At 51.5% G+C, this 21,622-nt stretch overlaps 1 protein-coding gene across 4 annotated transcripts in view; it reads left to right on the forward strand.

Annotated features, from left to right (window-relative positions):
• The window catches only part of LOC136625583 (arylsulfatase D-like), a 126,780-nt gene that overhangs the window by 16,699 nt on the left and 88,459 nt on the right, over positions 1-21,622 (forward strand). The window contains exon 1 of one of the 4 annotated variants that reach the window (XM_066599895.1): positions 21,511-21,591. The exons of the other annotated variants lie outside the window; for them this stretch is intronic. Within the exon in view, the coding sequence (XP_066455992.1) occupies positions 21,533-21,591 (59 nt within the window). The 5' untranslated portion in view covers positions 21,511-21,532. Of the gene's footprint in view, positions 1-21,510; positions 21,592-21,622 lie in introns of those variants that run through there. 4 annotated transcript variants of the gene reach the window in all.

The raw sequence follows: 21,622 nt of genomic DNA on the forward strand, positions 1-21,622 counted from the left end.
CACAAGGTCATGCATACCACACAGAACAGGACTGCACATAGAGCACGTCTGGCCACCTGCACAGACACACAAAACACATCGCTGTTCACACCAACACACAAATGCATACCATACAGAACAGGTACCAAACTCAGAACTGTCATGCATGCAGCTAGTAAACCATAGCTAGTCCAAGAGTCCTCACACCAAGGGGAAAGAGAGTCAGCCACCATGCTGACATAAAGGGAATAGGGTCTGGAATCACCCGTCTGATCATACGTGACATCAGATATCTGAAGGCCGCATCTGTCAAAGGGAAGGGGAGAGGGGTCTGCATAAGATGCAGATGGGAACAACAGGTGCCCAGGCCGTTCTCAGGGAAGGAGAGAGAAACACTTCAGACCAGCATGCATTACACCAAGCTCTGAGAGGGAATACCACAGACTGAGTAAAATTGACCAGCATCCCCTAATGTAAGGAGCTGGTATTTATGTGCACGCACACAGTAGCTTGATTACAACATAAGACAAACACAGCTTGGCTCCTCCTACAGCAGTGACATCAAAACAGGTCCTTAAGCCCACCGGATCTTTGTGGTGGTGGTAGGTTAGTGTGAGTTGTGTCTAACATAATAGCGGCTTAGTTGTATTCTCAGTGTGCTAGGACCTGCCATAATGGTGCCAGGGGGTGGGGCTATGGTGACACAAGGCGTAGAGTGATGACATCACCAGGGGGTGGGGCTATGACATCGGCAGGGAGCCGAGCACTCACACACCTACATACATACAAACAGACAAGTGGTCATTAGTAGGTATATATACATTGGTTAATGTGGCTTAATTTGTAACTAGGCCTGGAGGCAGCCCAGTTAAAATAAAAATTGGTTCAGGTGCAAGTTTCAACGCTTTAATGAGAATTGAAACGTATAAACATTGTTTACAAAAGTAATATGACTGAGCCTTGTGGGCCTAAGAAAAATTGCCCGTTCGGCGTGATTACGTGAGGTTTCAGGAGGAGGAGGATGAATAGAATACACAGATTGATGAAGCTAAAAGGTCCCCGTTTTTAATGGTGATAGAGAACGATGTTTCCATCCGCAGGTGCAGCCTACGTATTGTTTAGGTACCGCTGCTGTCCGCTGGTGGAGAAGAGAAGTCTGGGGAAATCCAGGCTTTGTTCATCTTGATGAGTGTAAGCCTGTCGGCACTGTCAGTTGACAGGCAGGTACGCTTATCCGTGATTATTCCCCCAGCCACACTAAACACCCTCTCTGACAAGACGCTAGCCGCAGGACAAGCAAGCACCTCCAGGGCATACAGCGCGAGTTCAGGCCACGTGTCCAGCTTCGACACCCAGTAGTTGTAGGGGGCAGAGGCGTCACGGAGGACGGTCGTGCGATCGGCTACGTACTCCCTCACCATCCTTTTACAGTGCTCCCACCGACTCAGCCTTGACTGGGGAGCGGTGACACAGTCTTGCTGGGGAGCCAGAAAGCTGTCAAAGGCCTTAGAGAGTGTTCCCCTGCCTGTGCTGTACATGCTGCCTGATCTCTGCGCCTCCCCTGCTACCTGGCCCTCGGAACTGCGCCTTCTGCCACTAGCGCTGTCGGATGGGAATTTTACCATCAGTTTGTCCACCAGGGTCCTGTGGTATAGCATCACTCTCGAACCCCTTTCCTCTTCGGGTATGAGAGTGGAAAGGTTCTCCTTATACCGTGGGTCGAGCAGTGTGTACACCCAGTAATCCGTAGTGGCCAGAATGCGTGTAACGCGGGGGTCACGAGAAAGGCATCCTAACATGAAGTCCGCCATGTGTGCCAGGGTACCTGTACGCAACACATGGCTGTCCTCACTAGGAAGATCACTTTCAGGATCCTCCTCCTCCTCAGGCCATACACGCTGAAAGGATGAGAGGCAAGCAGCATGGGTACCCTCAGCAGTGGGCCAAGCTGTCTCTTCCCCCTCCTCCTCATGCTCCTCCCCCCCCTCCTCCTCCTCAACGCGCTGAGAAATAGACATGAGGATGCTCTGACTATCCAGCGACATATTGTCTTCCCCCGCCTCCGTTTCCGAGCGCAAAGCGTCTGCCTTTATGCTTTGCAGGGAACTTCTCAAGAGGCATAGCAGAGGAATGGTGACGCTAATGATTGCAGCATCGCCGCTCACCATCTGGGTAGACTCCTCAAAGTTTCCAAGGACTTGGCAGATGTCTGCCAACCAGGCCCACTCTTCTGTAAAGAATTGAGGAGGCTGACTCCCACTACGCTGCCCATGTTGGAGTTGGTATTCCACTATAGCTCTACGCTGCTCATAGAGCCTGGCCAACATGTGGAGCGTAGAGTTCCACCGTGTGGGCACGTCGCACAGCAGTCGGTGCACTGGCAGATTAAACCAATGTTGCAGGGTCCGCAGAGTGGCAGAGTCTGTGTTGGACTTGCGGAAATGTGCGCTAAGCCGGCGCACCTTTCCGAGCAGGTCAGACAAGTGTGGGTAGCTTTTCAGAAAGCGCTGAACCACCAAATTAAAAACGTGGGCCAGGCATGGCATGTGAGTGAGGCTGCCGAGCTACAGAGCAGCCACCACGTTACGGCCGTTGTCACACACGACCATGCCCGGTTGGAGGCTCAGCGGCGAAAGCTAGTGGTCGGTCTGCTCTGTCAGACCCTGCAGCAGTTCGTGGGCCGTGTGCCTCTTCTCTCCTAAGCTGAGTAGTTTCAGCACGGCCTGCTGGCGCTTGCCCACCGCTGTGCTGCCACCCCGTGCGACACCGACTAATGGTGACGTGCTGCTGCTGACAAATCTTGATTGCGAGACAGAGGTTGCGTAGGAGGAGGAGGAGGGTGGTTTAGTGGAGGAAGCATACACCGCCACAGATACCACCACCGAGCTGGGGCCTGCAATTCTGGGGGTGGGTAGGATGTGAGCGGTCCCAGGCTCTGACTCGGTCCCAGCCTCCACTAAATTCACCCAATGTGCCGTCAGGGAGATATAGTGGCCCTGCCCACCTGTGCTTGCCCATGTGTCCGTTGTTAAGTGGTCCTTGGCAGTAACTGCGTTGGTGAGGGCGCGTACAATGTTGCGGGAGACGTGGTCGTGCAGGGCTGGGACGGCACATCGGGAAAAGTAGTGGCGACTGGGAACCGAGTAGCGCGGGGCTGCCGCCATCATGTTTTTGAAAGCCTCCGTTTCCACAAGCCTATACGGCAGCATCTCCAGGCTGATCAATTTGGCTATGTGCACGTTTAACGCTTGAGCATGCGGGTGCGTGGCGGCGTACTTGCACTTGCGCTCAAACAGTTGTTCTAGCGACGGCTGGACGCTGCGCTGAGAGACATTGCTGGATGGGGCCGAGGACAGCAGAGGTGAGCGTGTGGGTGCAGGCCGGGAGACGGTCGTGCCTGTGTCCTGAGAGGGGGGTTGGATCTCAGTGGCAGGTTGGGGCACGGGGAGAGTCAGTGGTGCAAACCGGAGGCAGTGAACGGCTTTTGCCCCACCTTGGAGGGTGCTTGGCCATCATATGCCTGCGCATGCTGGTGGTGGTGGCTCCCCGGCTGATCTTGGCGTGACAAACCTTGCACACCACAGTTCGTCGGTCGTCTGCACTCTCAGTGAAAAACTGCCACACCTTTGAGCACCTCGGCTTCTGCAGGGTGTCATGGCACGAGGGGGCGCTTTGGGAAACAGTTGGTGGATTATTCGGTCTGGCCCTGCCTCTACCCCTGGCCACCACGCTCCCTCTTCCAACCTGCCCTGCTGCTGCACTTGCCTCCCCCTCTGAAGACCTGTCCTCAGTAGGTTTAGCAAACCAGGTGCGGTCAGTCACCTCATCGTCCAGCCGCTCTTCCTCCGAATCCTCTGTGCGCTCCTCCCTCGGACTTACTGCCCTTAGTACTAACTCACTGATAGACAACTGTGACTCATCGTCCTCCTCACCCACTGAAAGCTTTTGAGACAGTTGCCAGAAGTCCCCAGCCTCATCCCCCGGACCCCGGAAACTTTCCAAAGGTTGGGCATCGGTCACGATAAACTCCTCTGGTGGGAGAGGAACCATTGCTGCCCAATCTGGGCAGGGGCCCGAGAACAGTTCCTGGGAGTCTGCCTGCTCCTCAGAATGTGTCATTTTCATGGAGTGAGGAGGCTGGGAGGAAGGAGAAGCAGCAGCCAGAGGATTCAGAGTTGCAGCTGTGGATGGCGTAGAAGACTGGGTGGTCGATAGATTGCTGGATGCACTTTCTGCCATCCACGACGGGACCTGCTCATACTGCTCATTTTCTAATAAAGGTCTACCGCGTGGACCCATTAATTGTGAGATGTATCTGGGGACCCCTGAAACTTGCCTTTCTCCTAATCCCGCAGCAGTCAGCTGCGATACACCTGGAGCAGGAGCTCAGCCTGTGCCCACACCCTGACTTGGGCCTCCGCGTCCTCGCCCCCGTCCTCTAGGCCTACCCCTACCCCTCAGCATGGTGTATTACCAGTAGTGCAGAAACAGAACGCTGTAATTAAATGTGCCGCTTATTAACCTGTGGTTGGAGGCTGACTTTGCGTACGTAACGCACTGCAGAGGCAGGCAACAATTATGCGCAAGGCTGGGTATTAATTCAACAACTACTACCCCCAGCAGAGATGCAGTAAACTGAAGGCAGTGACAGGCAGGCCTAATATTGTATTTTTTGGGAAAAAGCCCACTGCCTGTGATATACACTGTATTTCGTTTTACCTGTTGGAGGCTGACTTCGCGTACGTAATGCACTGCAGAGGCAGGCAACAACTATGCGCAAGGCTGGGTATTAATTCAGCAACTACTACCCCCAGCAGAGACGCAGTAAACTGAAGGCAGTGACAGGCAGGCCTAATATTGTATTTTTTGGAAGTTTTTGGGAAAAAGCCCATTGCCTATGATATACACTATATTTCGATTTCCCTGTTGGAGGCTGACTTCGCGTACGTAACGCACTGCAGAGGCAGGCAACAATTATGCGCAAGGCTGGGTATTAATTCAACAACTACTACCCCCAGCAGAGACGCAGTAAACTGAAGGCAGTGACAGGCAGGCCTAATATTGTATTTTTTGGAAGTTTTTGGGAAAAAGCCCACTGCCTATATAGCCAGTATACCTTTTTCCCTGCCTCACCAGTACTGCCCTTATAGTGAGTAAAATGAATGCAGACTGAGGACGCTATGGTCTGCACGCCCGATATAGAAAAAAATAATAATTGTGCAACACTGCTAAAAGCAGCCTCAACAGTACTGCACACGGTCAGATGTGGCCCTAAGAAGGACCATTGGGGTTCTTGAAGACTAAAATAACACCTAACACTCTCCCTATAGCAGCAGCAGCATCAGCAGCACTGTCCCTGATCTATGTCAGCATGCATCTGTGGCGAGCCGCGGGCGGGGCAGATTTAAATACTGGGGTGTCATCTGATCTCCCCAGCCACTCACTGCAGGGGGGTGGTATAGGGCTTGAACGTCACAGGAGGAAGTTGTAATGCCTTCCATGTCTTTCTATTGGCCAGAAAAGCGCGCAAATTTCTCAGAGATGAAAGTGAAAGTAACTCGAACATCGCGTGGTGCTCGCCTCGAGTAACGAGCATCTCGAACACCCTAATACTCGAACGAGTATCAAGCTCGGACGAGTATGCTCGCTCATCCCTAGTGCTGAGTAATATGCCACGGGGCATTGCCGAGCAGTCCGACCCTGTGTGAGGACAGCCGCAGTGTTTCCTTTTATTTCTGTACAGTAAAGCATGAAAGGCTTAGTATAGTCTGGTATCCCCAGGGCTGAGAAGAAAAAGAAAAAAAAACTGGACCATAATTTTCAAGGTGCGCGAAGAAAATTTTTTTCCCCTCAGATTCTGCATTAATTAGTTTCATGTCATAGAGAGACACAGGCTGCATGAATGCAGAGACCCTAAATATAATTAGAATTTATTGCCCCATAAGGGCTGCCACACACTTGCGTTTGCGTTTTTTGTCAACACGATTGTCAATGGGACTTTCTAATGTTAAAAACGCAAGACAACGCGGTGCAACTTGCGTTTTTGGTGCATTGCGTTGCGTTTTTAACATTAGAAACTCCTATTGACAATCGTGATGACAAAAATTGCAAACACAAGTGTGCGGGAGCCCTATCAATATCCCTACTCAATTCAGAGTTAGCACTCATCATTGGTGTTGTACTGCCTGTAGTGTGGGTGTGTTAGAGACTACTACTGATGCAAGCATTGGGATGCCAGGTAAAAATATATCTACAGGAGGTGAGAAACTTGACTGCCTGCTGTGGAGCTAAAATGGCGCTTAGGCGGCGGCCAAAGATATTATTGCAGAAGATTCTTAAATAACCGCAGGGGGGTGTGAGTGACACTGAATTGGCCACTGGATGCATGGCCTGACTGGGCACTGGTAAGAGGCAGTGTCTAGGAGCACTACACACTAGACACATATCATGTCAAGCAGGGTTCTGTTGGTTACAATGCCAACACGACTATCTGAGAGCGGGACGATAGGGAGGATGCACTATCTGTGACAAGTCCAGGGTGGAAACCTCAGATGGTGAAGTAGGGCTGGCCTTCTTTGTCTTACACACAAAGCACATGTAACAATTGCCATCTTTCAATTTCAACTATCTTTCCCTTTGTCACCTGCCTAGACATTCTCCACTGAGCCTCTGCAAATTTGAGCAGTCCTCTATCAGACAAAGTACCTGTACAATCATCTAACACATTTTTTCCAAAACTGCTCATCTAAACGGCCAGTGGGACATATTCTGTAATTTCCATCAATCTTTTCATTTTCTGTACATATCTACATGTTGCACTCTCTCTCCTGCTGTGAACATCTTATCTTTATCATTGTCAATTCTACAGTTATCGTCACCGATTAAGTATGGCTACAAAGTGACACCTATGGTCCGGCTTTTACCATTAACTATTTTGCATCCTTATGCTTGAAATAGTTAATATAACCTTGAGATCAGACGTCCATACAGACACAATGCCAGCAGTAAGCTCTCTCTATTTCTCAAATATAACCTTGAGAGCACACGTCTCTATTTTTCAAATATGCATCAAGTCCCCATCGGAACTTGGAACCAGGGCACACTACTGACGATGATAACAGCTATCTGATGTCTAGCAGCAATTTTCATCAAGCAACACAATAAAGTGAAATCACAAATAGGGTTCATCAATAGCCAAGCGGGTCAATAAAAAAAAAAATATCAGAACGCTTTACGTGGGTTCACTTAACCAACGCTTGGCACGCAGAATGACGGTATGTACAATGGGGATGGGGAGAACATGTTGTCTCCATTGTTTGCATCCGCCAATGCTTGTGCCTAATAGTTGGACTTGTGATTCCTGACAATCCCACTTGTTCTTCCGAGGTTGGACACCAGATGTTATGGGAAATAAATCATATCCCACTGACTTCACTGTACTGCTCCAAATTGGTTATGAGAAGTGCATGCATGCAAAGTCACTGAGTCTGACCCAATGTTTGTCAACATCAGTACACTTCTGGTTTATTAGTAACATCATGGTACAAATATACCTTAAATGATGCAGCAATAGAAATACACCCGCCCCCCAAGTCATAACAACTCATGATTGGCTTAGTTTGTAATGACTAACATATGTTAACGCCTTAATGTGTGTTGCTACTAAAACTTGACGGAGAATAGACTTATTAATATCCCTGCATGGCCTAAGGAATACGAAAGTGGGGGGCCCCAAAGCACTCTTGTGAGAAAGATATGTGAGAGGAGGGTTTGATTGCTGAGAACTGTGTGTTGAAGATTGGACACAACAATCTAATACATGCCAGTGTATAATAGTAAATAACAGCATCTGAATGATTAAATTGTTCAATAAGAAGGAATATATATAGAGATGAGCGAGCACCAAAATGCTCGGGTGCTCGTTACTCGGGACGAAATTATCGCGATGCTCGAGGGTTCGTTTCGAGTAACGAACCCCATTGAAGTCAATGGGCGACCCGAGCATTTTTGTATTTCGCCGATGCTCGCTAAGGTTTTCATGTGTGAAAATCTGGGCAATTCAAGAAAGTGATGGGAACGACACAGCAACGGATAGGGCAGGCGAGGGGCTACATGTTGGGCTGCATCTCAAGTTCACAGGTCCCACTATTAAGCCACAATACCGGCAAGAGTGGGCCCCCCCCCTCCCAACAACTTTTACTTCTGAAAAGCCCTCATTAGCAATGCATACCTTAGCTAAGCACCACACTACTTCCAACAAAGCACAATCACTGCCTGCATGACACTCCGCTGCCACTTCTCCTGGGTTACATGCTGCCCAACCCCCCCGCACGACCCAGTGTCCACAGCGCACACCAAATTGTCCCTGCACAGCCTTCAGCTGCCCTCATGCCACGCCACACTCATGTCTATTTATAAGTGCGTCTGCCATGAGGAGGAACCGCAGGCACACACTGCAGAGGGTTGGCACGGCTAGGCAGCGACCCTCTTTAAAAGGGGCGGGGCGATAGCCCACAATGCTGTACGGAAGCAATGAGAAATATAATCCTGTGCCACCGCCATCAGGAGCTGCACACGTGGGCATAGCAATGGGGAACCTATGTGCCACACACTATTCATTCTGTCAAGGTGTCTGCATGCCCCAGTCAGACCGGGCTTTTTAATTCATAGACACAGGCAGGTACAACTCCCTATTGTGAAGTCCCTGTGGACCGACAGCATGGGTGGCTCCCTGGAACCCACCGGCGGTACATAAAAATATCCCATTGCAGTGCCCATCACAGCTGAGGTAGTAATCTCATGTTTAATGCAGGTGGATGTAACGTCAGCTGTAATGCAGGTGGGCTAAAAATTCATTTGATTACACTGTAGGCGAGGGCCCACAAAAATTGCTGTATCAACAGTACTAATGTACATCCAGAAAATTGGCCATGGCCAACCAAGAGGGCAGGTGAAACCCATTAATCGCTTTGGTTAATGTGGCTTAAGTGGTAACTAGGCCTGGAGGCAGCCCAGTTTAACGAAAAATTGGTTCAAGTTAAAGTTTCAACGCTTTTAAGAGCATTGAAACATATAAAAATTGTTTAGAAAAATTATATGAGTGAGCCTTGTGGCCCTAAGAAAAATTGCCCGTTCAGCGTGATTACGTGAGGTTTCAGGAGGAGGAGCAGGAGGAGGAGGAGGAATATTAGACACAGATTGATGAAGCAGAAATGTCCCCGTTTTGGATGGTGAGAGAGAACGTAGCTTCCATCCGCGGGTGCAGCCTACGTATTGCTTACGTATCGCTGCTGTCCGCTGGTGGAGAAGAGAAGTCTGGGGAAATCCAGGCTTTGTTCATCTTGATGAGTGTAAGCCTGTCGGCACTGTCGGTTGACAGGTGGGTACGCTTATCTGTGATGATTCCCCCAGCCGCACTAAACACACTCTCTGACAAGACGCTAGCCGCAGGACAAGCAAGCACCTCCAGGGCATACAGCGCGAGTTCAGGCCACGTGTCCAGCTTCGACACCCAGTAGTTGTAGGGGGCAGAGGCGTCACGGAGGACGGTCGTGTGATCGGCTACGTACTCCCTCACCATCCTTTTACAGTGCTCCCGCCGACTCAGCCTTGACTGGGGAGCAGTGACACAGTCTTGCTGGGGAGCCATAAAGCTGGCAAAGGCCTTGGAGAATGTTCCCCTGTCTGCGCTGTACATGCTGCCTGATCTCTGCGCCTCCCCTGCTACCTGGCCCTCGGAACTGCGCCTTCTGCCACTAGCGCTGTCGGATGGGAAGTTTACCATCAGTTTGTCCACCAGCGCCCTGTGGTATAGCATCATTCTCGAACCCCTTTCCTCTTCGGGAATGAGAGTGCAAAGGCTCTCCTTATACCGTGGATCGAGCAGTGTGTACACCCAGTAATCCGTAGTGGCCAGAATGCGTGTAACGCGAGGGTCACGAGAAAGGCATTCTAACATGAAGTCAGCCATGTGTGCCAGGGTACCTGTACGCAACACATGGCTGTCTTCACTAGGAAGATCACTTTCAGGATCCTCCTCCTCCTCCTCTTCCTCCTCCTCAGGCCATACACGCTGAAAGGATGACAGGCAAGCAGCATGGGTACCGTCAGCAGTGGGCCAAGCTGTCTCTTCCCCCTCCTCCTCATGCTCCTCCTCCTCCTCCTCAACGCGCTGAGATATAGACAGGAGGGTGCTCTGACTATCCAGCGACATACTGTCTTCCCCCGGCTCTGTTTCCGAGCGCAAAGCGTCTGCCTTTATGCTTTGCAGGGAACTTCTCAAGATGCATAGCAGAGGAATGGTGACGCTAATGATTGCAGCATCACCGCTCACCACCTGGGTAGACTCCTCAAATTTTCCAAGGACCTGGCAGATGGCTGCCAACCAGGGCCACTCTTCTGTAAATAATTGAGGAGGCTGACTCCCACTGCGCCGCGCAAGTTGGAGTTGGTATTCCACTATAGCTCTACGCTGCTCATAGAGTCTGGCCAACATGTGGAGCGTAGAGTTCCACTGTGTGGGCACGTCGCACAGCAGTCGGTGCACTGGCAGATTAAACCTATGTTGCAGTGTCCGCAGGGTGGCAGCGTGCGTGTGGGATTTGCGGAAATGTGCGCAGAGCTGGCGCACCTTTCCGAGCAGGTATGACAAGTGGGGGTAGCTTTTCAGAAAGCGCTGAACCACCAAATTAAAGACATGGGCCAGGCATGGCACGTGCGTGAGGCTGCCGAGCTGCCGAGCCGCCACCAGCTTACGGCCTTTGTGACACACGACCATGCCCGGTTGGAGGCTCAGCGGCGCAAGCCAGTGGTCGGTCTGCTCTGTCAGACCCTGCAGCAGTTCGTGGGCCGTGTGCCTCTTCTCTCCTAAGCTGAGTAGTTTCAGCACGGCCTGCTGACGCTTGCCCACCGCTGTGCTGCCACGCCACGTGACACCGACTGCTGGCGACGTGCTGCTGACACATCTTGATTGCGAGACAGAGGTTGCGTTGGAGGAGGAGGTGGAGGAAGGTGCTTTAGTGGAGGAAGCATACACCGCCGCAGATACCACCACCGAGCTGTGGCCCGCAATTCTGGGGGTGGGTAGGACGTGAGCGGTCCCAGGCTCTGACTCTGTCCCAGTGTCCACTAAATTCACCGAATGTGCCGTCAGGGAGATATAGTGGCCCTGCCCGCCTGTGCTTGTCCACGTGTCCGTTGTTAAGTGGACCTTGGCAGTAACCGCGTTGGTGAGGGCGCGTACAATGTTGCGGGAGACGTGGTCGTGCAGGGCTGGGACGGCACATCGGGAAAAGTAGTGGCGACTGGGAACCGAGTAGCGCGGGGCAGCCGCCGCCATCATGCTTTTGAAAGCCTCCGTTTCCACAAGCCTATACGGCAGCATCTCTAGGCTGATCAATTTTGCAATGTGCACGTTTAACGCTTGAGCGTGCGGGTGCGTGGCGTCGTACTTGCGCTCAAACTGTGGCACTAGCGACGTCTGGACTCTGCGCTGAGAGACATTGCTGGATGGGGCCGAGGACAGCGGAGGTGAGGGTGTGGGTGCAGGCCAGGAGACGGTAGTGCCTGTGTCCTCAGAGGGGGGTTGGATCTCAGTGGCAGGTTGGGGCACAGGGGGAGAGGCAGTGGTGCAAACCGGAGGCGGTGAACGGGCATCGTCCCACCTTGTGGGGTGCTTGGCCATCATATGCCTGCGCATGCTGTTGGTGGTGCCTCCCCAGCTGATCTTGGCGTGACAAAGGTTGCACACCACTGTTAGTCGGTCGTCAGGCGTCTCTGTGAAAAACTGCCACACCGTAGAGCACCTTGACCTCTGCAGGGTGGCATGGCGCGAGGGGGCGCTTTGGGAAACAGTTGGTGGATTATTCGGTCTGGCCCTGCCTCTACCCCTGGCCACCGCACTGGCTCGGCCTGTGCCCACACCCTCACTTGGCCCTCCACGTCCTCGGCCGCGTCCACATCCTCTAGGCCTACCCCTACCCCTCAGCATGCTGTATTACCAGTGATTTGATTTCCCAGGCAGGAAAGAAATTGGCGCAAGGCTGCACTCAACCGTAGCTGGTTGCGTCTGATTTTTTTACGTTCTCCACGCAGCACACACGTACCCAGAGCCCTTAGGACTGACAGAGGCAGGGCAAATATACTTTTTTCCCTTTTGTTAAAAAAGAAAAGGCCCACTGCATCTATTCAATGACTAATATAACTGTGTTGCGGCCCTGCAAAAGTGTCACAGAACTTTACTGTTGCAGAGTTATTAACTGTGGCAGAGCAGGTATTTCCCAGGCAGGAAAGAAATTGGCGCAAGGCTGCACTCAACCGTAGCTGGTTGCGTCTGATTTTTTTACGTTCTCCACGCAGCACACACGTACCCAGAGCCCTTAGGACTGACAGAGGCAGGGCAAATATACTTTTTTCCCTTTTGTTAAAAAAGAAAAGGCCCACTGCATCTATTCAATGACTAATATAACTGTGTTGCGGCCCTGCAAAAGTGTCACAGAACTTTATTGTTGCAGAGTTATTAACTGTGGCAGAGCAGGTATTTCCCAGGCAGGAAAGAAATTGGCGCAAGGCTGCACTCAACCGTAGCTGGTTGTGTCTGATTTTTTTACGTTCTCCACGCAGCACACACGTACCCAGAGCCCTTAGGACTGACAGAGGCAGGGCAAATATACTTTTTTCCCTTTTGTTAAAAAAGAAAAGGCCCACTGTGTCTATTCAATGACTAATATAACTGTATTGCGGCCCTGCAAAAGTGTCACAGAACTTTACTGTTGCAGAGTTATTAACTGTGGCAGAGCAGGTATTTCCCAGGCAGGAAAGAAATTGGCGCAAGGCTGCACTCAACCGTAGCTGGTTGCGTCTGATTTTTTTACGTTCTCCACGCAGCACACACGTACCCAGAGCCCTTAGGACTGACAGAGGCAGGGCAAATATACTTTTTTCCCTTTTGTTAAAAAAGAAAAGGCCCACTGCGTCTATTCAATGACTAATAACTGTGTTGTGGCCCTGCCTACACAATTCTGTGCCTGTAGTATCAATGCAGGGTGCAATGCTCTGCACCGCCGATTTTGAGAAGAAAAAAAAAAAGCAACACAGCTAACAGCAGCCTGCACAGTACTCCACACAGTTAAATGTGGCCCTAGAAAGGACCGTTGAGGTTCTTGAAGGCTACACTCACTCCTAACGCTCTCCCTGCCTAAGCACCACTTCTGTCCCTAATACCGGGTGCAATGCTCTGCACTGCCGATTTTGAGAAAAAAAAAAAATTTCTCCACTGCTAACAGCAGCCTGCACACACGTAGATGTGGCCCTAAGAAGGACCGTTGGGGTTCTTGAAGCCTACACTCACTACAAACACTCTCCCTACAGCAACTCCAATAGAACTGGACTTTCCCTCAGCTAACTCACAAGGCATGTGTGGCGAGCCGCGGGAGGGGCCGACTTTTATACTCGGGTGACATCTGATCGCCCCAGCCACTCACAGCAGGGGGGTGGTATAGGGCTTGAACGTCACAGGGGGAAGTTGTAATGCCTTCCCTGTCTTTCAATTGGCCAGAAAAGCGCGCTAACGTCTCAGAGAGGAAACTGAAAGTAACCGGAACACCGCGTGGTACTCGTTACGAGTAACGAGCATCCCGAACACCCTAATATTCGCACGAATATCAAGCTCGGACGAGTACGTTCGCTCATCTCTAAATATATACTAATATATATGTGTGTTGCCTAGCCTGGTGTGAGAAACATATAAAAAGATATATACAATAGAATACATATATTAATACTAGAGATGAGCGAACACCAAAATGTTCGGGTGTTCGTTATTCGGAACGAACTTCCCGCGATGTTCGAGGGTTCGTTTCGAACAACGAACCCCATTGAAGTCAATGGGCGACCAGAGCATTTTTGTATTTCGCCGATGCTCGCTAAGGTTTTCATGTGTGAAAATCTGGGCAATTCAAGAAAGTGATGGGAATGACACAGAAACGGATAGGGCAGGCGAGGGGCTACATGTTGGGCTGCATCTCAAGTTCACAGGTCCCACTATTAAGCCACAATACCGGCAAGAGTGGGCCCCCCCCCCTCCCAACAACTTTTACTTCTGAAAAGCCCTCATTACCATGGCATACCTTTGCTAAGCACCACACTAGCTACAACAAAGCACAATCACTGCCTGGATGACACTCCGCTGCCACTTCTCCTGGGTTACATGCTGACCAACCACCCCCCCCTCCCCCCCACAGCGCACACCAAAGTGTCCCTGCGCAGCCTTCAGCTGCCCTCATGCCACGCCACACTCATGTCTATTTAGAAGTGTGTCTGCCATGAGGAGGAACCGCAGGCACACACTGCAGAGGGTTGGCATGGCTAGGCAGCGACCCTCTTTAAAAGGGGCGGGGCGATAGCCCACAATGCTGTACAGAAGCAATGAGAAATAGAATCCTGTGCCACCACCATCAGGAGCTGCACACGTAGGCATAGCAATGGGGAACCTATGTGCCACACACTATTCATTCTGTCAAGGTGTCTGCATGCCCCAGTTAGACCGGGCTTTTTAATTCATAGACACAGGCAGGTACAACTCCCTATTGTGAAGTCCCTGTCGACCCACAGCATGGGTGGGTGCCAGGAAGCCACCGGCGGTACATAGAAATATCCCATTGCATTGCCCAACACAGCTGAGGTAGTAATGTCGTGCGTAATACAGGTGGGCTTCGGCCCACACTGCATGCCCCAGTCTGACTGGGGTTCTTTACAAGTGGACACATGTAGGTTACACTCCGTGTGCACCTACTGCATGGGTGCCTCCCTGGAACCCACCGGCGGTACATAAAAATATCCCATTGCATTGCCCAACACAGCTGAGGTAGTAATGTCGTGCTTAATGCAGGTGGGCTTCGGCCCACACTGCATGCCCCAGTCAGACTGGGGTTCTTTACAAGTGGACACATGTAGGTTAAACTCCCTGTGGACCCACTGCCTGGGTGGGTGCCAGGAAGCCACCGGCGGTACATAGAAATATCCCATTGCATTGCCCAACACAGCTGAGGTAGTAATGTCGTGCGTAATACAGGTGGGCTTCGGCCCACACTGCATGCCCCAGTCAGACTGGGGTTCTTTAGAAGTGTACAGATGTATTAAAAACTCCGTGTGCACCTACAGCATGGGTGGCTCCCTGGAACCCACCGGCGGTACATAAAAATATCCCATTGCATTGCCCAACACAGCTGAGGTAACGTCAGCTGTAATGCAGGTGGGCTAAAAATTAATTTGATTACACTGTAGGCGAGGGCCCACAAAAATTGCTGTATCAACAGTACTAATGTACATCCCAAAAATTGGCCATGGCCAGCCAAGAGGGCAGGTGAAACCCATTAATCGCTTTGGTTAATGTGGCTTAAGTGGTAACTAGGCCTGGAGGCAGCCCAGTGTAACGAAAAATTGGTTCAAGTTAAAGTTCCAACGCTTTTAAGCGCATTGAAACTTATAAAAATTGTTCAGAAAAATTATTTGAGTGAGCCTTGTGGCCCTAAGAAAAATTGCCCGTTCAGCGTGATTACGTGAGGTTTCAGGAGGAGGAGCAGGAGGAGGAGGAGGAATATTAGACACAGATTGATGAAGCAGAAATGTCCCCGTTTTGGATGGTGAGAGAGAACGTAGCTTCCATCCGCGGGTGCAGCCTACGTATTGCTTACGTATCGCTGCTGTCCGCTGGTGGAGAACAGAAGTCTGGGGAAATCCAGCCTTTGTTCATCTTGATGACTGTTAGCCTGTCGGCACTGTCGGTTGACAAGCGGCTACGCTTATCTGTGATGATTCCCCCAGCCGCACTAAACACCCTCTCCGACAAGACGCTAGCCGCAGGACAAGCAAGCACCTCCAGGGCATACAGCGCTAGTTCAGGCCACGTGTCCAGCTTCGACACCCAGTAGTTGTAGGGGGCAGAGGCGTCACCAAGGATGGTCGTGCGATCCGCTACGTACTCCCTCACCATCCTTTTACAGTACTCCCGCCGACTCAGCCGTGACTGGGGAGCGGTGACACAGTCTTGGTGGGGAGCCATAAAGCTGGCCAGGCCCTTAAAGACTGTTGCACTGCCTGGGATGTACATGCTGCTCGATCTACGCACATCCCCTGCTACCTTGCCCTCGGTACTGCGCCTTCTGCCACTAGCGCTGTCGGCTGGGAATTTTACCATCAGCTTGTCCGCAAGGGTCCTGTGGTATAGCAACACTCTCGAACCCCTTTCCTCTTCGGGAATCAGAGTGGGCAGGTTATCCTTATACCGTGGATCGAGCAGTGTGTACACCCAGTAATCCGTCGTGGCCAGAATGCGTGCAACGCGAGGGTCACGAGAAAGGCATCCTAACATGAAGTCAGCCATGTGTGCCAGGGTACCTGTACGCAACACATGGCTGTCTTCACTAGGAAGATCACTTTCAGGATCCTCCTCCTCCTCCTCCTCCTCAGGCCATACACGCTGAAAGGATGACAGGCAATCAGCCGGTGTACCGTCAGCAGCGGCCCAAGCTGTCTCTTCCCCCTCCTCCTCATCCTCCTCATGCTCCTCCTCCTCCTCCTGTACGCGCTGAGAAATAGACAGGAGGGTGCCCTGACTATCCAGCGGCATACTGTCTTCCCCCGCCCCCGTTTCCGAGCGCAAAGCAGCTGCCTTTATGGTTTGCAGGGAATTTCTCAAGATGCATAGCAGAGGAATGGTGACGCTAATGATTGTAGCATCGCCACTCACCACCTGGGTAGACTCCTCAAAATTACCAAGGACATGGCAGATGTCTGCCAACCAGGCCCACTCTTCTGAAAGGAATTGAGGAGGCTGACTCCCACTGCGCCGCCCATGTTGGAGTTGGTATTCGACTATAGCTCTACGTTGTTCATAGAGCCTGGCCAACATGTGGAGCGTAGAGTTCCACCGTGTGGGCACGTCGCACAGCAGTCGGTGCACTGGCAGCTTAAAGTGATGTTGCAGGGTGAGCAGGGTGGCAGCGTCCGTGTGGGACTTGCGAAAATGTGCGCAGAGCCGGCGCGCCTTTACGAGCAGGTCTGACAAGCGTGGGTAGCTTTTCAGAAAGCGCTGAACCACCAAATTAAAGACGTGGGCCAGGCATGGCACGTGCGTGAGGCTGCCGAGCTGCAGAGCCGCCACCAGGTTACGGCCGTTGTCACACACGACCATGCCCGGTTGGAGGCTCAGCGGCGCAAGCCAGCGGTCGGTCTGCTGTGTCAGACCCTGCAGCAGTTCGTGGGCCGTGTGCCTCTTATCGCCTAAGCTGAGTAGTTTCAGCACGGCCTGCTGACGCTTGCCCACCGCTGTGCTGCCACACCGCGCGACACCGACTGCTGGCGACATGCTGCTGCTAACACATCTTGATTGCGAGACAGAGGAGGAGGAGGAGGAGGAGGGTGCTTTAGTGGAGGAAGCATACACCTCCGCAGATACCACCACCGAGCTGGGGCCCGCAATTCTGGGGGTGGGTAGGACATGAGCGGTCCCAGGCTCTGACTCTGTCCCAGCCTCCACTAAATTCACCCAATGTGCCGTCAGGGAGATGTAGTGGCCCTGCCCGCCTGTGCTTGTCCACGTGTCCGTAGTTAAGTGGACCGTGGCAGTAACCGCGTTGGTGAGGGCGCGTACAATGTTGCGGGAGACGTGGTCGTGCAGGGCTGGGACGGCACATCGGGAAAAGTAGTGGCGACTGGGAACTGAGTAGCGCGGGGCCGCCGCCTCCATGATACTTTTGAAGGACTCCGTTTCCACAAGCCTATACGGCAGCATCTCAAGGCTGATGAATTTTGCTATGCGGACGGTTAACGTTTCAGCGTGCGGGTGCGTGGCGGCGTACTTGCGCTTGCGCTCCAACAGTTGTGCAAGCAACGGCTGGACGGTGCGCTGAACTACACTGCTGGATGGGGCCGAGGACAGCGGAGGTGAGGGTGTGGGTGCAGGCCAGGAGACGGTAATGCCTGTGTCCTGAGAGGGGGGTTGCATCTCAGTGGCAGGTTGGGGCACGGGGAGAGGCAGGGGTGCAAACCGGAGGCGCTGAACGGCCTTCGTCCCACCTTGCGGGGTGCTTGGCCATCATATGTCTGCGCATGGTGGTGGTGGTGAGGCTGTTGGTGTTGGCTCCCCGGCTGAGCTTTGCGCGACAAAGGTTGCACACCACTGTTCGTCGGTCGTCAGGCGTCTCTGTGAAAAACTGGCAGACCTTAGAGCACCTCGGCCTCTGCAGGGTGGCATGGCGCGAGGGGGCGCTTTGGGAAACACTTGGTGGATTATTCGGTCTGGCCCTGCCTCTACCCCTGGCCACCGCACTGCCTCTTGCAACCTGCCCTGCTGATGCCCTTGACTCCCCCTCTGAAGACCTGTCCTCCTGAGTAAGCGTTGCACACCAGGTGGGGTCAGTCACCTCATCTTCCTGCTGCTCTTCCTCCGAATCCTCTGTGCGCTGCTCCCTCGGACTTACTGCCCTTACTACTACCTCACTGCAAGACAACTGTGTCTGATCGTCATCGTCCTCCTCACCCACAGAAAGTTGTTGAGACAGTTGGCGGAAGTCCCCTGCCTCTTCCCCCGGACCCCGGGAACTTTCGAATGGTTGGGCATCAGTGACGATAAACTCCTCTGGTGGGAGAGGAACCGCTGCTGCCCAATCTAAGCAGGGGCCCGAGAACAGTTCCTGGGAGTGTTCCCGCTCCTGAGCAGGTGTCATTGTAGTGGAGTGAGGAGGCTGGGAGGAAGGAGGAGCAGCAGACAGAGGATTCAAATTTGCAGCAGTGGACGGCGCAGAACTGCGGGTAGACGATAGGTTGCTCGAAGCACTTTCTGCCATCCAGGACAGGACCTGCTCACACTGCTCATTTTCTAATAACCGTCTCCCGCGTGGACCCATTAATTGGGCGATGAATGTGGGGACACCAGAAACGTGCCTCTCTCCTAATCGCGCAGCAGTCGGCTGCGACACACCTGGATCAGGAGCTCGGCCTGTGCCCACACCCTGACTTGGCCCTCCGCGTCCTCGGCCGCGTCCACGTCCTCTAGGCCTACCCCTACCCCTCAGCATGCTGTATTACCAGTGATTTGATTTCACAGGCAGCTAATAAATTGGCGCAAGACTGCAGGCCAAATATAATTTTTTCCCTTTTTTGAAAACGAAAGGCCCCACTGCCTCTAGTGAATGTATAATCTAAGTTTAATAACTGTGCTGTTTTCCTGCTAATGTGTCACAGAACGTGAGGGTAGCAGAGTTATTAACTGTGGCAGAGCAGGTATTTTTTTTCCCAATTAAGGAAAGCAAATGGCGAAGCCAGGAGTAAAACGTAGCTGGGTGCGTCTGATTTTTACAGGTTGCACACGCAGCCGACACGTGTCCACCGCCCTTAGGACGGACAGAGGCAGGACAAATAGAATTATTTTCCGTTTTTTTGCACCAAAAGGCAGCACTGCGTATATTCTATGAACATGAGAAGTTTAATAACTGTGCTGTTTTCCTGCTAATGTGTCACAGAACGTGAGGGTAGCAGAGTTATTAACTGTGGCAGAGCAGGTATTTTTTTTCCCAATTAAGGAAAGCAAATGGCGAAGCCAGGAGTAAAACGTAGCTGGGTGCGTCTGATTTTTACAGGTTGCACACGCAGCCGACACGTGTCCACCGCCCTTAGGACGGACAGAGGCAGGACAAATAGAATTATTTTCCATTTTTTTGCACCAAAAGGCAGCACTGCGTATATTCTATGAACATGAGAAGTTTAATAACTGTGCTGTTTTCCTGCTAATGTGTCACAGAACGTGAGGGTAGCAGAGTTATTAACTGTGGCAGAGCAGGTATTTTTTTTCCCAATTAAGGAAAGCAAATGGCGAAGCCAGGAGTAAAACGTAGCTGGGTGCGTCTGATTTTTACAGGTTGCACACGCAGCCGACACGTGTCCACCGCCCTTAGGACGGACAGAGGCAGGACAAATAGAATTATTTTCCGTTTTTTTGCACCAAAAGGCAGCACTGCGTATATTCTATGAACATGAGAAGTTTAATAACTGTGCTGTTTCCCTGCTAATGTGTCACAGAACGTGAGGGTAGCAGAGTTATTAACTGTGGCAGAGCAGGTATTTTTTTTCCCAATTAAGGAAAGCAAATGGCGAAGCCAGGAGTAAAACGTAGCTGGGTGCGTCTGATTTTTACAGGTTGCACGCGCAGCCGACACGTGTCCACCGCCCTTAGGACGGACAGAGGCAGGACAAATAGAATTATTTTCCGTTTTTTTGCACCAAAAGGCAGCACTGCGTATATTCTATGAACATGAGAAGTTTAATAACTGTGCTGTTTTCCTGCTAATGTGTCACAGAACGTGAGGGTAGCAGAGTTATTAACTGTGGCAGAGCAGGTATTTTTTTTCCCAATTAAGGAAAGCAAATGGCGAAGCCACGAGTAAAACGTAGCTGGGTGCGTCTGATTTTTACAGGTTGCACACGCAGCCGACACGTGTCCACCGCCCTTAGGACGGACAGAGGCAGGACAAATAGAATTATTTTCACTTGTTTTACAAGCAAAAGGCCGCACTGCGTATATTCAATGAATAATAACTGTGTTGTGGCCCTGCCTATACAATTCTTTCCCTGCAGTATCAATGGAGGGTGCAATGCTCTGCAGAGGCGATTTTGAGAAGCAAAAAAAAATGCAGCACAGCTAACAGCAGCCTGCACAGTACTGCACACGGTTAAATATGGCCCTAGAAAGGACCGTTGAGGTTCTTGAAGGCTACACTCACTCCTAACACTCTCCCTGCCTATGCAGCACTTCTGTCCCTAATGCCAGGTGCAACGCTCTGCAGAGCCGATTTTGAGAAAAAAAAAAATTGCCACTGCTAACAGCAGCCAACACACAGCTATCAGTGGCCCTAATAAGGACCTTTGGGGGGTCTTGAAGCCTACACTAACTACCAATTCTTTCCCTACAGCAGCTCCGGTACAAACAGCACTGTCCCTCATCTAACTCACACGGCATCTGAGGCGAACCGCGGGAGGGGCCGACTTTTATGTTCGGGTGACACCTGATCTTCCCAGCCACTCACAGCAGGGGGGTGGTATAGGGCTTGAATGTCACAGGGGGAAGTTGTAATGCCTTCCCTGTCTTTCAATTGGCCAGAAAAGCGCGCTAACGTCTCAGGGAAGGAAGTGAAAGTAACCAGAACACCACATGGTGTTCGTTACGAATAACGAACATCCCGAACACCCTAATATTCGCACGAATATCAAGCTCGGAAGAACACGTTCGCTCATCTCTAATTATTACTATAACAATAGCCTCATAGACTATAGAGGGGCTGTGTGCTGTCTGTGGAATTACACAGGCAGTACATAGCCCCAAAATACACTAGTTTACACCTAGCTATTCTCTGTATCCTCCTTGCAATTCTCTGTACCCTCCTTGCAAGACACAAGCAATAGAGCAAACAAATGTTTGCCTTTCCAGAGTTTGCTACAACACACGTGTACATTGTAGATCAACATTAAAGTAGGTACGGATGACTGAAGAAGGGCCACAATGAGATCTGCTCCCTATACTGGATCTACGATCAGTTCTGCTATTTGGATTCTAAAAATGTTAGTGGCTACAAATATCATCTAACTAGTG

Source organism: Eleutherodactylus coqui, chromosome 4 (genome assembly GCF_035609145.1).
Source record: "Eleutherodactylus coqui strain aEleCoq1 chromosome 4, aEleCoq1.hap1, whole genome shotgun sequence".
Classification (NCBI taxonomy): Eukaryota; Metazoa; Chordata; class Amphibia; order Anura; family Eleutherodactylidae; genus Eleutherodactylus; species Eleutherodactylus coqui.